Source organism: Theropithecus gelada, chromosome 1 (genome assembly GCF_003255815.1).
Source record: "Theropithecus gelada isolate Dixy chromosome 1, Tgel_1.0, whole genome shotgun sequence".
Taxonomy (NCBI): domain Eukaryota; kingdom Metazoa; phylum Chordata; class Mammalia; order Primates; family Cercopithecidae; genus Theropithecus; species Theropithecus gelada.
In genome coordinates this window covers 55464432-55480143 of record NC_037668.1, presented here as the reverse complement: position 1 = coordinate 55480143, position 15712 = coordinate 55464432, and the positions used below count along the sequence as shown (strand labels likewise).

Sequence of the window (15712 nt, the reverse complement as noted above, 5' to 3'; positions counted from 1 at the left end):
GGCCATGTAAAAAGAAAAATGCAAAAAGAACAAATTATTCTGTATATTCCAGAAGAGAACAGAAATAATTCATCATATTCAGAAAGCAGAGGGAATTACAAGTCATGTCATACTGTTCTCTATCTAATATTGTAAAAGGGTCAGGTGCGGTGGCTCACACCTGTAATCCCAGCACTTTGGGAGGCCGAGGCAGGAGGATCGCTTGATATCAGCCTAGGCAACATAGTGAGACCCCCCATCTCTAAAAATATATATTAACAAAAATTAGCTGCACACCCGTAGTCCCACCTGCTTGGGAGGCTGAGATGGGAGGATCACTTGAGCCTGGCAGGTTGAAGCTGCAGTGAGCTATGATCGGGCCACTGCACTCCAACCAGGGCAACAGAATGAGACTCTGACTCAGAAAGAAAAGAGAAAAGAAAAGAAATTTAAAAGGAAAGGACTAGAGTGCTTTTAGCCAAGTTTCTGTAAGACACACACAGATCTGGTAACTTATTAATGAGACTAGCACTGATTTATTCTGTAGTGTAAGTGCTATATGAGTTTATTATGGACATACATTTGACTTCATCATTAAAGACATAAAGGTCATGCAGAGTGCTAAAAATAGTGAAGTTTCGTATTTTTGTTTTCTGTTTTCAGTTTTTCTATAGTGCTATTATTTAATGAGGGGAAAATATATATTTAACTATGAATCCATTGATAAATGCTCTTAAGACATAGGTGAACTGAGGCTGTATTTGAAGCCTCTCTTTCTCTTTTTTTCAGAGGTTTGGAGTGAAGAAGAAAGTAAATTTCTGATATATTTCTTAGGAAAAACTGAGAACTCATTTTTTAATTGTCTAAAATATACATAAAATTTACCATTTTAGCTGTTTTTAAGTATACAATTTAGTGTCATTATACATTCACAATATTGTATAACCATCACCACTGTGTATTTCTAGAATTTTTTCATGATTCCAAATGAAAACTCTGTACCCGTTAAGCAATACCTCCCCATTCTCCCCTTCTTCTAACCTCTGGTAACCTCTATTCTACTTTCTGTCTGTGACTGCCTATTCTAGATATCTCATATGAGTGGAATCATAGAAAATGTATCCTTTTGTGTCAGACTTATTTCATTTACCATAATGGCTTTGTTTGTTTGTTTGTTTGTTTGTTTGTTTTTGGGATGGAGTCTTGCTCTGTCGCCCAGGCTGGAGTGCAGTGGCACGATCTCGGCTTACTGCAACCTCTGCCTCCCAGGTTCAAGTGATTCTCCTGCCTCAGCCTCCAGAGTAGCTGGGATTATAGGTGCACACCACCACACCTGGCTAATTTTTGTGTTTTTAGTAGAGACAGGGTTTCACCATGTTGGTCAGTCTGGTCTCAAACTGCTGACCTCATGATCCGCCCGTGTTGGCCTCCCAAAGTCCTGGGATTACAGGTGTGAGCCACCACGCCCTGCCTACCATAATGTTTTTAAGGTTCATCCATGTTGTAGCACGTATCAGAATTTCATTCCTTTTTATGTCTGAATATTTTATTATATGTGTATACAACATTTTGTTTATCCATTCATCTGTTGATGGACACTTGGGGTTTTTCACCTTTGTGCTATTGTAATGCTTCTTTGACCATTGGTGTACAATTATCTATCTGAGTGCATTTTATCAGTTCTTTTTGGTGTATATGTAGGAGTGGAATTGCTGAATGCTGTTGTAATTCTGTGCTCCACTTTTTGAGAAACCACCAAACTATTTTCCACTGTGGCTGCACGGTTCTATACTCTCACCAGTGATACATAAAGGTTCTAGTTTGTTCACATCCTCACCAACATTCATTATTTCCCATTTTTTTGATAATAGCTATTCTAATGGATGTGAAGTGGTATCTTATTGTGGCTTTAATTTGCATTTCTCTAGTGCAGTGGCACGATCTTGGCTCACTGCAACCTCTGCCTCCCAGGTTCAAGCGATTCTTATGCCTCAGCCTCCCAAGTAGCTGGGATTACAGGCGCATGCCACCACGCCTGGTTAATTTTTGTATTTTTAGTAGAGATGGGGTTTCACCATGTTGGCCAGGCTGGTCTTGAACTCCTGACCTCAGGATATAGGTATCTCATATAAGTGGAATCACAGAAAATATATCCTTTTCTCCCAAAGTGCTGGGATTACAGGCATGAGCCACTGTGCCCTGCCCTTTGCCCAGTTTTAAACTGGGTTGTTTGGTTTTTCACTGTTGAGTTGTAGGAGTTCTTTATATATTCTATATTAATATTCTAGAATATTCTAGATTATTAATCCCTTATATTAATCAGATATATAATCTTCAAATATTTCCTCCCATTCTGTAGGTCATCTTTTCACTCTCAGTACTGTCCTTTGAAGCACAAAAATTTTTAATGTTTAGGAAGTCTGATTTCTATTATTGCTGTGCTTTTGGTCTAATACTTCTTTTTTGTTTTGTTTTTCTTAGTGTAATACTTAATACAAGGTTATGGAGATTTATGTATTTTTTCTGAGATTTTCGTCGTTTAGCTCTTAAATTTAAGTTCTCCATTTTGAGTTAATTTTGTATATGGTGTAAGATAATGGTCTAACTTTATTATTTTGCATGTGGATATCCAGTTTTCCCAGCACTGTTTGCTGAAACGACGTTCCTTATTGAATGGTTTTGGCATCCTATTAAAAATTAACTTATGATGTTGGCTGTGGGTTAAATACTAAAAGAAAGTTAAAAAACTAAACTAAAAAAAGAAAAAGAAAAATTGATCATATTTTTCAGGCTTCATTTCTAGACTCTCAGTTTATTCCATTCATCTCTATGTCTGTCCTTACGCTAGTACCACACTGTTTTGGTTACTGTAAGTTTTGAAATCAGAAAGTGTGAATCCTTCAACTTTGTTGAAGGATTGAGACCATCCTGGCTAACATGGTGAAACCCTGTCTCTAGTAAGAACACAAAAATTAGTTGGGCATGGTGGCAGGGGCCTGTAACCCCAGCTACTCGGGAGGCTGAGGCAAGAGAATTGCTTCAACCTGGGAGGCAGAGGTTGCAGTGAGCTGAGATCGTGCCACTGCACTTCCGCCTGGGCAACAGAGCAAGACTCTTGTCTTGTGGGGGGGGGGCGGATAAAGAAATACAGCTGATTTCTGCATTTATTTATTAGCTTTAACAATTTTCTCTGGGTTATTTAAGGTTTTCTACATACAAGATTATGTCAGCCAGCCAGGCGCGGTGGCTCACGCCTGTAATCCCAGCACTTTGTGGGCAGATCACCTGAGGTCAGGAATTTGAGACCAGCCTGGTCAACATGGCAAAACCCTGTCCCTACTGAAAGTACAAAAATAAAAAAAAAATTAGCCCGGCCTGGTGGTGCACACCTGTAATCCCAGCTACTTGGGAGGCTGAGGCAGGAGAATCGCTTTAACCTAGGAGGTGGAGGTTGCAGTGAGCCCAGATTGCACCACTACACTTCAGCCTGGGTGACAGAGCGACACTCTTTCTCAAAAAAAGAAAAAAAGATTATGTCATCAGCAAAGAGAGATAATTTTGCTTCTTCCTTTCCAAATTGGATGTCTTTTTCCCCTTTCTTGCCAAATCTCTGTGGCGAGAACTTCCAGTACTATGTTGAATAGAAGAATAGAAGTGGTAAAACCAGACATCCTTGTCTTATTCTTGATCTCAGGAGTAAAACTTTCAGTCTTTCACCACTAGGTATGATACTATATATGGACCTTTTTTTTTTTGGAGACGGAGTCACGCTCTATTGCCCAGTCTGGAGTGCAGTGGCGTGATCTCAGCTCACTGCAACCTCTGCCTCCCAGGTTCTAGCAATTCTCCTGCCTCGACCTCCCAAGTAGCTGGGATTACAGGCACGTGCCACCACACACGGTTAATTTTTTGTATTTTTAGTAGAGAGAGGGTTTCACCATATTAGCCAGGATGGTCTTGATCTCCTCACCTTATGATCCGCCCACTTCGGTCTCTCAAAATGCTGGGATTACAGGAGTGAGCCAGCGTGCCCAGCCGGTTATGGATTTTTTATGTAGGGCCTTTATCATATTGATAACATTCACTTCTATCCCTAGTTGATTGAAAAAATACTCAAGCTAGGAATAGAAAGGGTGTTGAATGTTGTTAAATGCATTTTCTCCGTCAGTTGAGATTATCATGTAGCTTTTTTCCCCTCTGTTCTATTAATGTGATGCATTACTTTGTGTAATTTTTTTTCCAATAAGCCTTTTGCACTTCTAATTAATTTTTTATGTTGAGTGCACTATCCTTACATCCTTATGTTCTGGGAACTAATCTCACTTGGTTATGATGTTTAATTCTTTTTTCTTTTTTTGAGACAGAACCTCACTCTGTTGCCCACGCTGGAGTGCAGTGGCACAATCTCGGCTCACTACAACCTCTGCCTCCTGGGTTCAAGTGATTCTCCTACCTCAGCCTCCCTGCCTCAGCCTCCCAAGTAGCTGAGACTACACGTGTGTACCACCACACCCGGCTAATTTTTTTATTTTAAGCAGAGACAAGGTTTCACCATGTTGGCTGGTCTCAAACTCCTGACCTCAGGTGATCCGCCTGCCTCAGCCTCACAAAGTGCTGGAATTATAGGCATGAGCCACCATGCCCGGCCATGATGTTTAATTCTTTTAATATGCTGCTGAATTTGGTTTACCTCTATTTTGTTTAGTTTTGTAGATGTGTGGTTTTTGGGGGTTTTTTTTGGTTTTGGGGTTTTTTTTTTTTTTTTGAGACAGAGTCTCACTTTGTTGCCCAGACTGGAATGCATTGGTGTGATCCCTGCACACTGTATCCTTGACTTCCCATGCCCAAGTGATCCTCCCGCCTCAGCCTCCCAAGTAGCTGGGACTACTGGCATGCACCACCAGAACTGGGTAATTTTTGTGTTTTTTGTAGAGATGGTGTTTTGCCATGTTGCCCAGGCTGGTCTCAAACTCCTGGGCTCAAGTGATCTGCCTGCTTCAGCCTCTCACAGTGCTAAGGTTACAGGTGTGAGCCACTGTGCCTGGCCTGTTGAGTATTTTTATATTGATTTTCACAAGAGATGTTGGTCTATAGTTTTCTTACAGTGCTTTAGTGTGACTTTGGTATCAGGATAATGCCAGTCTCATTGCATTAGTCAGGAAGTATTCCCTCCTCTTCCATTTTTTGTAAGAGTTTAAGGAGGATTCGTGTTAATTCTTTAAATGTTTAGAAGAACTCACCATTAAAACCATCTTGTCCTGGACTTTTCTTTGTTGGGATGTTTTTAATTATGCATTCAATCTTCTTACTAGTTACAGCTCTTACCAGATTTTGTATTCCTTCTTGAGACAGTTTTGGTACTTCATGCTATGTATTTCTAGGAATTTGACCATTTCACCTGAGTTTCCCAATCTTTTGGTATACAATTGTTCATAGTATTCTCTTGTAATCCTTATTTCTGTGAAACTGGTAGTGATGTCCCCACTTTCATTTCTGATTTTAGTCATTTGAATCTTCTCTTTTTTTTTCCCCTTAGTCAGTTTAGCTAAAGGTGGTAAATTTTACATTTTCAAAGAACCAACTTTTTGATTCATTGATTTTTCTCTGTTGTTTTTATAGTCTCTCTTTTATTTATCTCTGCTCTAACCATTGTTATTTCCTTCCTACTGCTAGCTTTATGTTTATTTTCCTCTTTTTCTAGTTCCTTAAGATATGCAGTTAGGCCATAGATTTGAGGTCATTTGTCTTTTTTAATGTATATATAAAATACATATATGTATAATATATTTGTATATATAAAATAAGCTATAATTTTTCCTCATAGTACTGCTTTCACTGTATTCCATGAATTTAATGTTTTATTTCTGTTTTCATTCACCTCAAGGTATATTCTAATTTCACTTATGATTTCTTCTTTGACCCATTGGTTGTTTAGGATTGTATTGTTTAATTCCTACATATTTGTGAATTTCCCAGTTTTCTTTCTGTTATTGATTTCTAGTTTCATTTTGTTGTAATTGGAAAATATACTCTTTTTCATATTTTCTTTCCTCAGCGGGTATTTCTATGGGACTTGGATGAAACCATCATCATCTTCCACTCACTTCTTACTGGATCCTATGCCCAGAAATATGGAAAGGTAATTTGAGTCTTCTTTGTTGTAACTGTCCCTCTTCTGACTATATAGTCAGTCCCTCTTCTGACACATAACTGAAATTATTTCTCTGCTACCCCTGTTGGCTGGCTTTTTACTTTCCATGTAAAACTTCAACAAATGGCTTGCAAATAGCTTGTATTAGGCAGGCTACATGGTTAGGCAGAATTGATGGTAAAGCTAGAAACTACTAGAACCAGTGCTGAAAGCTGAAGTTGTAGGAGAATGGCATTTTGTAAAGATTAAAGTATAGAAATGAGGCTCAAAACAGAGCAGAGTCTCAAGATTACATTAATAAATTCCAGAGACTGATGTCTTATTCCTTAAGACTTTTAACAGCCCAAATTGAGCATTTTATTTAGCTAAATATATGCCAGATATATATAAGTAAAATATATAGATAAAATATCTTTCTAAAATAGATTACATCCCTTTTTAAACTAAATACACCAAACAAAACCTGTTATATCTTCAGTATACATATGAGTTTTAACAGAAAGATGGGCTGTTTTGAGACTATTAGGCTGTGTATTTCTATACTAAATACCTCCAAGCTTATGTTTTTCAGTTTCTATGAATAAACTTTATACAAATATCTGCCCCCCAGCCAGGTGCAGTGGCATGCATCTGTAGTCTCAACTACTGAGGAGGCTGAGGTGAGAAGACTCCTTGAGCCTAGGAGTTCGAATCCAGCTTGGGCAACTTAATAAGACCCCATCTCTAAAAATAAAAATATCTGCCTCCTTTGCCTGTCCTATTACTTCCAGTTATTTCATATTGTTACTAATGTTTTTGTTAGGAGGTGTGTTTTTTTGTTTGTTTTGTTTTTGTTTTTTGTTTTTGAGATGGAGTCTTGCTCTTGTCACCCAGGCTGGAGTACAGTGGCATGATCTCTGCTCACTGCAACCTCTGCCTCTTGGGTTCAAATAATTCTCCCTCAGCATCCCAAGTAGCTTGGGTTACAGGCGCCTGCTGCCATGCCTGGCCAATTTTTTGGGTTTTTTTGTTTGCTTTGTTTTGTTTTGTTTTTTGAGACGCAGTCTCGCTCTGTCGCCTGGGCTGGAGTGCAATGGCGCGATCTCGGCTCACTGCAAGCTCCGCGTCCTGGGTTCACACCATTCTCCTGCCTCAGCCTCCCGAGTAGCTGGGACTACAGGTACCCACCACCATGCCCAGCTAATTTTTTTTTTTTTTTTTTTTTGTATTTTTAGTAGAGATGGGGTTTCACTGTGTTAGCCAGGATGGTCTCAATCTCCTGACCTCATGATCCGCCCACTTCGGTCTCTCAAAATGCTGGGATTACAGCCGTGAGCCACCACACCCAGCCTTAATTTTTGTACTTTTAGTAGAGATGGGGTTTTACCATGTTGGCAAGGCTGGACTCAAACTCCAGCCTCAAGTGATCTGCCTGCCTCGGTCTTCCAAAGTGCCAGGATTACAGGTGTGAACCACTGTGCCCGGCCAGGAGGGTTTTTTTTTCTTTTTTTTTCTCCTGAGATGGTATCTCACTCTGCCATGCAGACCTGGAGTACAGTGGCACAAACACAGCTCACTGCAGCTTCGATCTCCTGGGCTAAAGCAATCCTTCTGTCTCAGTCCCCCAGGTATCTGGGACTACAGGCACATGCCACCATACCTGGCTAATTTTGTTTTATTTTTGTAGAGATGGGATCTCGCTATGTTGCCCAGTCTCATCTTGAAATCTGAGGCTCAAGTGATTCTCCTGCCTCGGCCTCCCAAAGTGCTGTGATTATAGGCATGAGCTTCTATACCCAGCCTCTGTTCGTATTTTCTGCAGGCTTTTAGTGTCTAGTCTGGCATGCTGACATAAACTGATAAGCTATATAACTAAACTGATTATAAAAATATACAGGCCAGGCGCAGTGGCTCACACCTATAATCCCAGCACTTTGGGAGGCCGAGGCAGTTGGATCACGAGGTCAGGAGATCGATACTGTCCTGGCTAACACGGTGAAACCCTGTCTCTACTAAAAATATAAAAAATTAGCCAGGTATGGTGGCGGGTGCCTGTAGTCCCAGGTGCTAGGGAGGCTGAGGCAGGAGAATGGCATGAACCCGGGAGGCAGAGGTTGCAGTGAGCTGAGATCGCGCTGCTGCACTTCAGCCTGGGCGACAGAGTGAGACTCCATCTCAAAAAAATATATATGTGTGTGTGTGTGTGTGTGTGTGTGTGTGTGTATATATATATATATAGAGAGAGAGAGACCAGGCATGGTGGCTCTTGTCTGTAATCCCAAATGTGCATAAAAATTTTATATATTGGTCAGGCATGGTAGCTCATGCCTGTAATCCCGGCACTTTGGGAGGCCAAGGTGGGTGGATCACCTGAGGCCAGGAGTTTGAGACCAGCCTGGCCAATAGGGTGAAACCTCGTCTCTACTGAAAATACAAAAATTAGCTGGGCATGGTGGCACGTGCCTGTAATCCCAGCTACTAGGGAGGCTGAGGCAGGAGGATCACTTGAACTCGGGAGGCGGAGGTTGCAGTGAGCTGAGATTGCACCACAGCACTCCAGCCTGGGTGACAGAGCGAGACTCCTTTTTTTTTTTTTGATATGGAGTCTCGCTCTGTCACCCAGGCTGGAGTGCCATGGTGCGATCTCGGCTCACTGCAAGCTCCACCTCCCAGGTTCACATCGTTTTCCTGCCTCAGCCCCCCGAGTGGCTGGGACTACAGGTGCTCACCACCACGCCCAGCTAATTTTTAGAATTTTTAGTAGAGATGAGGTTTCACCATGTTCACCAGGATGGTCTTGATCTCCTGGCCTCGTGATCCACCCGCCTTGGCCTCCCAAAGTGCTGGGATTACAGGTGTGAGCCACTGTGCCCGGCCAAAAAAAATTTTATGTATTTACATATACACATAATATCATTACATGAAAAACTTTTTTTTTTACATTATAAACAAACACTAAGCTTCATGGTGAAATTTTTGGCTTTGACATTTAAGTTCACCTTTGAGGTGAAGAAGATATAATGGGAAGAGCACAGGACTGAGAGTCAGAAGACCAGAATGTGAAAATACAATATATATATCTTGTATTATATGTATCATTATATAAAATATATATTAAAATAATATATTAATGTAATAAGTATATTCATATATGTGAATGTATTTACTTATATAGTGATATAATTTATATAAATTATGTATCACTGTATATATAATGTATATATCTTATATAAATATATACAGTGATATATATGTGTATAAGTACACGCGCACACACACAAACATTTTGAGACAGAGTCTCACTGTGTCACCCAGGCTGGAGTGCAGTGGTGCAATCTCAGCTTACTGCATCCTCCGCTTCCTGGGTTCAAGTGATTCTCCCACCTCAGCTTTCCAAGTACCTTGGACTACAGGTGTGCACCACCATGCCCAGCTGTTTCTGTTTTAACTTTTATAGAGACATGGTTTCACCATGTTGCCGGGGCTAGTCTCAAACTCCTGGGCTTGAGCAGTCCTCCTGCCTTGGACTCCAAAAGTGCTAGGATTATAGGCGTGAGCCACTGTACCCAGCCAAATTTTATTTTTTGTGGAGACGGGGGTCTTGCTTTGTTGCCCCAGCTAGTCTAGAACTCCTAGCCTTAAACAGTCTTCCCACCTCAACCTCCCAAAGTGTTGAGATCACAGGTGTGAGCTAGCTGCCTTGCATAGCCAGCATTGTGTCTTTTTAAAAACATATTTTCTGGCTGGGTACAGTGGCTCAAGCCTGTAATCCCAGCACTTTGGGAGGCCCAGGCAGGCGGATCACAAGGTCAAGAGATCGAGACCATCCTGTGGTGAAACCCATCTCTACTAAAAATACCAAAAACTAGCCGGGCATGGTGGCGGGCACCTATAGTCCCAGCTACTCAGGAGACTGAGGCAGGTGAATGGCGTGAACCCAGGAGGCAGAGCTTGCGGTGAGCCCAGATCATGCCACTGCACTCCAGCCTGAGCGACAGAGAGAGACTCCATCTCAAAAAAAAAAAAAAAAACGTATTTTCTGTCCTCATTTATCTCTATGAAACTACTAATTTCTAGAAACTAAGGTCCTGAAATTTGTAACTGTCCATACCTTCTCTATTTTACAATTGTAGATTCTCATAACTGTGAATGAAATTGCATCAATGATAGTTTGAAGCACAGTTGGGAACTCATGTGTTTTGGCCTTGACCTAAAATAATTTTGAAATTTGAAGATTAGAACGAGGACTGTGACTACCAAGTCAAGCTGATTTTTTCTTATTGTCTTCTAGGACCCAACAGTAGTGATTGGCTCAGGTTTAACAATGGAAGAAATGATTTTTGAAGTGGCTGATACTCATCTATTTTTCAATGACTTAGAGGTAAGTATTTTAAATTGTTTCTGTGCTTCAGTGAGACATTTTATTCAATAACTATTTAGAACTTTTACTTATTATATTTAGAAAATATGTGGTTAGATAGGGTGGATATGGAGAGGCCAGCTGGCCACTAAGGCATACATACATAGTCTTAGAGAAATAGTACTTGTGGTTGAGTCACCACGGTTTTGATTCTGACCTTCAATTTTATTAGCTCAAAAATTTGATTTTTGTTAGTTTATTTGAAGGTGATCTAGTACTAGGAGAAAGGCCAACGCATCAGGCAAAACACTGACATATAAACCAATATTCTAACTTAATAATCTATATTAAATAATATATATAAAGTGAGTTTGATTATTTGTACTCTCAATTATATTTTGACTTTTCTTCCATTTTACATTCTTAAAGGATAGTCTCCTGATTTGTCTCTAACCCATCATATTTTATACATGTTTGTTGTTCATATATAGGTTAACCTTGATATTCAGAATAATTTTATAGTTACGTGCCGGAAAAACCAGGAAACACTAAGAGCTTCATGGTGAAATTTTTTGGCTTTGACATTTGAGTTCACCTTTGAGGTGAACATGGTGTAGTGGAAGGAGCACAGGACAGGGAGTCAGAAGACCAGAATGTGAATCTCACATAGGGAAAGTTATGTTCTCATTCTGGGCCTCAGTTAAGCAATCATCCTACACAGGAAACTACCAACAGTGATTACCATCTATGGAGAGGGATGAGTTGCTAGGACACAAAGGTGGGAGGGAGCACATGTTTCACTTCATGTCCTTTGAATTTTGAGCTGTGTACTACATATTTACCTAGTTTTAAAAAGAGTGAAAATTTTCAAGTAAAATAATACAGGATTTTATAGGCTGGGCATTGTGGCTCACGCCTGTAATCCCAACACTTTGGGAGGCCGAGGCAGACAGATGACTTGAGGTCAGGAGTTCAAGACAAGCCTGGGCACCATGCTGAAACCCCGTCTCTACCAAAAATACAAAAATTAGCCGGGCATGGTGGCGCACACCTGTAATCCCAGCTACTTAAGAGGCTGAGGCAGGAGAATTGCTTGAACCTAGGAGGCGAAGGTTGCAGTGAGCAAAGATTGCACTACCGCACTCCAGCCTGGGCAGCAGAGAGAGACTCTGTCTTTTTAAAAATAAAAAAGAGAAAGAAAAAGAAAAGTAATCATTTTTTTAATCTTTTTTTTAAATTTATTTTTTATTTTATTTTGTTTTATTTTTTAGTAATAGAGATGGGGTTTCACTGTATTGCCCAGGCTGGTCTCAAACTCCTAAGCTCAAGTGATCCTCCCACCTTGGCCTCCCAAAGTACTGGGATTACTGGCATGAGCCACTGCACCCAGCCAACAAAAGTAATCCCATCTCTTTTAAAATAAATGTCTGTTCTACTCAACAGACAATTCTTCAATAAATTAATAGTGCCCCAAGTTCCAGTACTTTTGTCTAAACTCCATAATGCTTAAATCTTCCCTCAACTTCATATGTTGATAAATTAGGACATCATAGTTTTTATTCAGCAAACATTTATTGAAAACCTACTACATGCCAATAATTATTGCCAATTGTATTTGTAATGATTTTCTAGACATAGTCCTCACTCAGGGACTGAAAGTTCTGTGAAGAATTTGACCTGAATGTGTTCCTGCCCCCCAGGTCAGTGCTTCTCAACTTTAGGGGGCATAAGAATCACCTGGGGAGCTTCTTAAAAGTGGAGATTCTAGGACTTCACTCTCAGAAATTCTGATTCAAGTAGGTCTGGGATGGACCCAAGAATATGCATTTTTAAAAAACTTCCCCAGAGGATTCTGATGCAGGTACCCTAGGTGGTATCAGAGGAGTACATCCATCAGTTAGGCAGTGGGCGGCATTTTATGTCAGTAGTAGAATGGGCTTGGTGGAAAGAACCTTGGATTAGAAGCAGGGGGAAAAAAAGAAGCAGAACACCTAGGTTATTTCTAGTCTCTTTCTACCACTCACTAATTGTATGACTTTGAGAAAATAATTTCACCTCACTTTTAAAACATGAGGAGATTGACTTAGATGACCTCTTCTAACTCCTGACTTTGAAGTTAGAAATTTCAGTCATTCTCGGTTTTGATACCACACTCTACCAGCATCTGTTTTGTCTATAAAAATTTACTGGGCACAACCTACATAAGGATACTGGACTAGATCAGAGAGATGCAAAGGAGATGTGAGATGTGGCTCCTGCCCCAAGAGACCTGCACTGTAATAGGACTTACAGTCTAGTGTAGCACATAAGAACATTTGAAGTGTAAGGGAGCTTGTGCTTATTCCCATGAGCTGTTGGAGAAATGAAATATTGAAATAGGAGTAGAAATAAGGGATGGGATAGTTACAGAATTCATGAAGACTGTGGGATGTGAATCAGTTCTTAAAGGAATTGGACAGCAAGGGGTATGAGAGTGATCACTCACACATAAGCGATTCCATAAGGCATTTCATTATCCTGACACTGTATGTAGTCTTTTTATAGTATGTCATTATGGTAATACCACTCCTACTCCCTGGACTGAAGTAGTGTGTTTTGTCTTTTAACAGGAGTGTGACCAGGTACATGTGGAAGATGTGGCTTCTGATGACAATGGCCAAGACTTGAGGTGATAAACATAATGATTCTTGGACACCAGTACACTTGTTATGTGCAAGATCTGTCTAGGTTTGGAGGAAAACAAAGATAAATAGAATATATCTCTGAAAGAGCTCACAACCTGTTAGGAGACAGAAACAAACACAATTAACCATGATGTACAGTGTGAGAAGGTGACAATAGAAAATGCTGTGGAGCACGAGAAGAAAGAATTCTGGTGGGGATAGGGAGTGGGTGGTGCCAACATTGGAGAGGCCTGCTCAGTGGAGTAGCATTAGAGCAGAACCTTAAAGAATGGGTAGCAAGCCAGGCACGGTGGCTCACACAGCAATTGCAGCATCTTGGAAGTGGGAGGATCACTTGAGTCCCAGAGTTCAAGACCAGCCTGGATAGCATAGGGCAACCTCATCTCTGTAAGGCAGTCTTCCACATTTTATTATAGTGAAAGCTAAACCAAGGAGATCTCAGTGGCAAAATGCTTGCTCAGGCTTCTCATTCCTCTTTCTTTTGACCCAGTAGCCTTAGCTAAGAAGGATCCAAAAATTTATCTAACTTAAAGACTTATAAGAAAAAAACCTGTCACATCTTTTCATATTAGTTTGTTTTAATGTTTATTCCTTTTTATAAGTAAAATGTTCTTCCCAGTAACTACCCCAAAATTCAGTGTTCCATCCATGAGTTCTCAAATGCGGAGCAGAACTGGACATACCACCTTAATAAGGACCAAGTCAGGTAGAGCTGAGAATATTGGAAGGTTTCACTTTCAGGTGCAGCATCCAGTTGTACATGTTGTGTTGGCACATGGTCATGGAGGGCATAATTCTTATGACACTTTACTGTTCTTTTCAGGGAAAGGTCTGATCTGAAGAGTTTATATTCTGCTCTGAATCCCAGTTTTTTGTGTTTTTTTCTTCTCTTATACGTGTGGCTAACCTATCATATCTTAGCAGCTATATTTTCTTAAGCACAGAATCTCACTCTTAGCATATTGGGATCTATTTTAACTTTTGATTGAACCAAGTTGTTCAGTCATTTTCAGATCTTTACTTATGAAATATTAATCCTTCCTAGTTTGTATGATTGTATTATCTGTTGCTATGCAACAAATTACTCCAAAGTTTAGTACCTTAAAACAGTTAAATGGCCAGACGCAGTGGCCCATGCCTGTAATCCCAGCACTTCAGGAGGCCAAGGCGGGCTGATCACTTGAGGTCAGGAGTTTGAGACCAATGTGGCTAACATGGCGAAACCCTGTCTCTATTAAAAATACAAACATTAGCTGGGCGTGGTGGCATGTGCCTGTAGTCCCAGCTGCTTGGGAGACTGACGCAGGAAAATTGCTTGAACCCGTGAGGCAGAGGTTGCAATGAGTCGAGATCATGCCACTGCCCTCCAGCCTGGACGACAGAGTGAGACTCCATCTTGAAAAACAAACAAACAATGAAACATTTATCCTCTCACAGCTTCTGTAGGTGAGGAACTTAAAAGTGACCTAGCTAGTTTTTTCTTTTTAAAAAAATACTTAACATTTTTAATTTTATTTTATTAATTTTATTACTCTTTACACAATTTCTTTTTTTATTTTTGGCTAGAGTGCAATGGCACCATCTCGGCTCATTGTAACCACTGTCCCCGCCTCCCTCAAGCGATCCTCCAACCTTAGCCCCCAAAATAGCTGGGATGATAGGCACACACCACCACTCCTGGCTAATTTTTTGTATTTTTCTTGAGATGAGTGCCATGTTGCCCACACTTGTCTCAAACTCCTGAGCTTAAGCAATCCACCCACCTCAGCCCCTCAAAGTGCTGGGATTACAGGTGTGAGCCGCCACACCCGGCTTGTACTCAATTTCTTTTTTTAAATTTTTTTTCCTTTTAAGATAGGGTCTTGCTCTGGCACCCAGGCTCTGGAGTACAGTGTTGTGATCATAGCTTGCCGTAGCCTCAACCTCCCAGGCTCAAGTGATTCTCCCACCCCAGCCTTCTGAGTAGCTGGGCCCACAGGCACATGCCACCACACCCAGCTAATTTTTCCATTTTTTTTTTTAAAGACAGAGTCTCCCTGTGTTGCCCAGGCCAGTCTCGAACTCCTGGACCCAAGTGATGCCCCCTCCTTGGCCTCCCAAAGTGCTGGGATTACAGGCATGAGCCACCACACTCAGCCTACTTAAATTAAAGGATTTTAAATCTAGAAAATCTATTATTAATTTATTTTTACAAATTTTATTTTGTCAAGGTAAAATATACATATGGAATTTACCATCTTTGTCATTTTTTAAGTGTACAGAAGTGGTTCTTTTTTTTTTTTTTTTTTTTTCAAAGAAACGGGGCCTGCTCTGTTGCCCAGGCTAAGGTGCCATGGTGCGATCATAGTTCACAGTAGCCTCCTGGGCTCAAGTGTTCCTCTCACTTCAGCTTCCTAAGTAGCTAGGACAACAGGTACATGCTACCATACCCGACTAATTAAAAACAATTTTTCTTAGAGATGAGATCTTGCTATGTTGCCCAGGCCAGTCTCAAACTCCTGGCCTCAAGCAATCCTCCCATTTCAGCCTCCCAAATAGTTGGGAATTACAGGCATCAAC

The 15712-nt window shown here is 40.6% G+C and overlaps 1 protein-coding gene across 4 annotated transcripts in view; it reads left to right on the top strand.

Moving 5' to 3' along the window:
• EYA3 (EYA transcriptional coactivator and phosphatase 3) overlaps window positions 1-15712 on the top strand; it is a 120761-nt gene that overhangs the window by 81300 nt on the left and 23749 nt on the right. For all 4 annotated transcript variants that reach the window (XM_025356006.1, XM_025356031.1, XM_025356024.1 and 1 more), the window contains 3 exons: window positions 6035-6118; window positions 10401-10490; window positions 13079-13137. In XM_025356006.1, the coding sequence (XP_025211791.1) occupies window positions 6035-6118; window positions 10401-10490; window positions 13079-13137 (233 nt within the window). The remainder of the gene's footprint in view (window positions 1-6034; window positions 6119-10400; window positions 10491-13078; window positions 13138-15712) is intronic.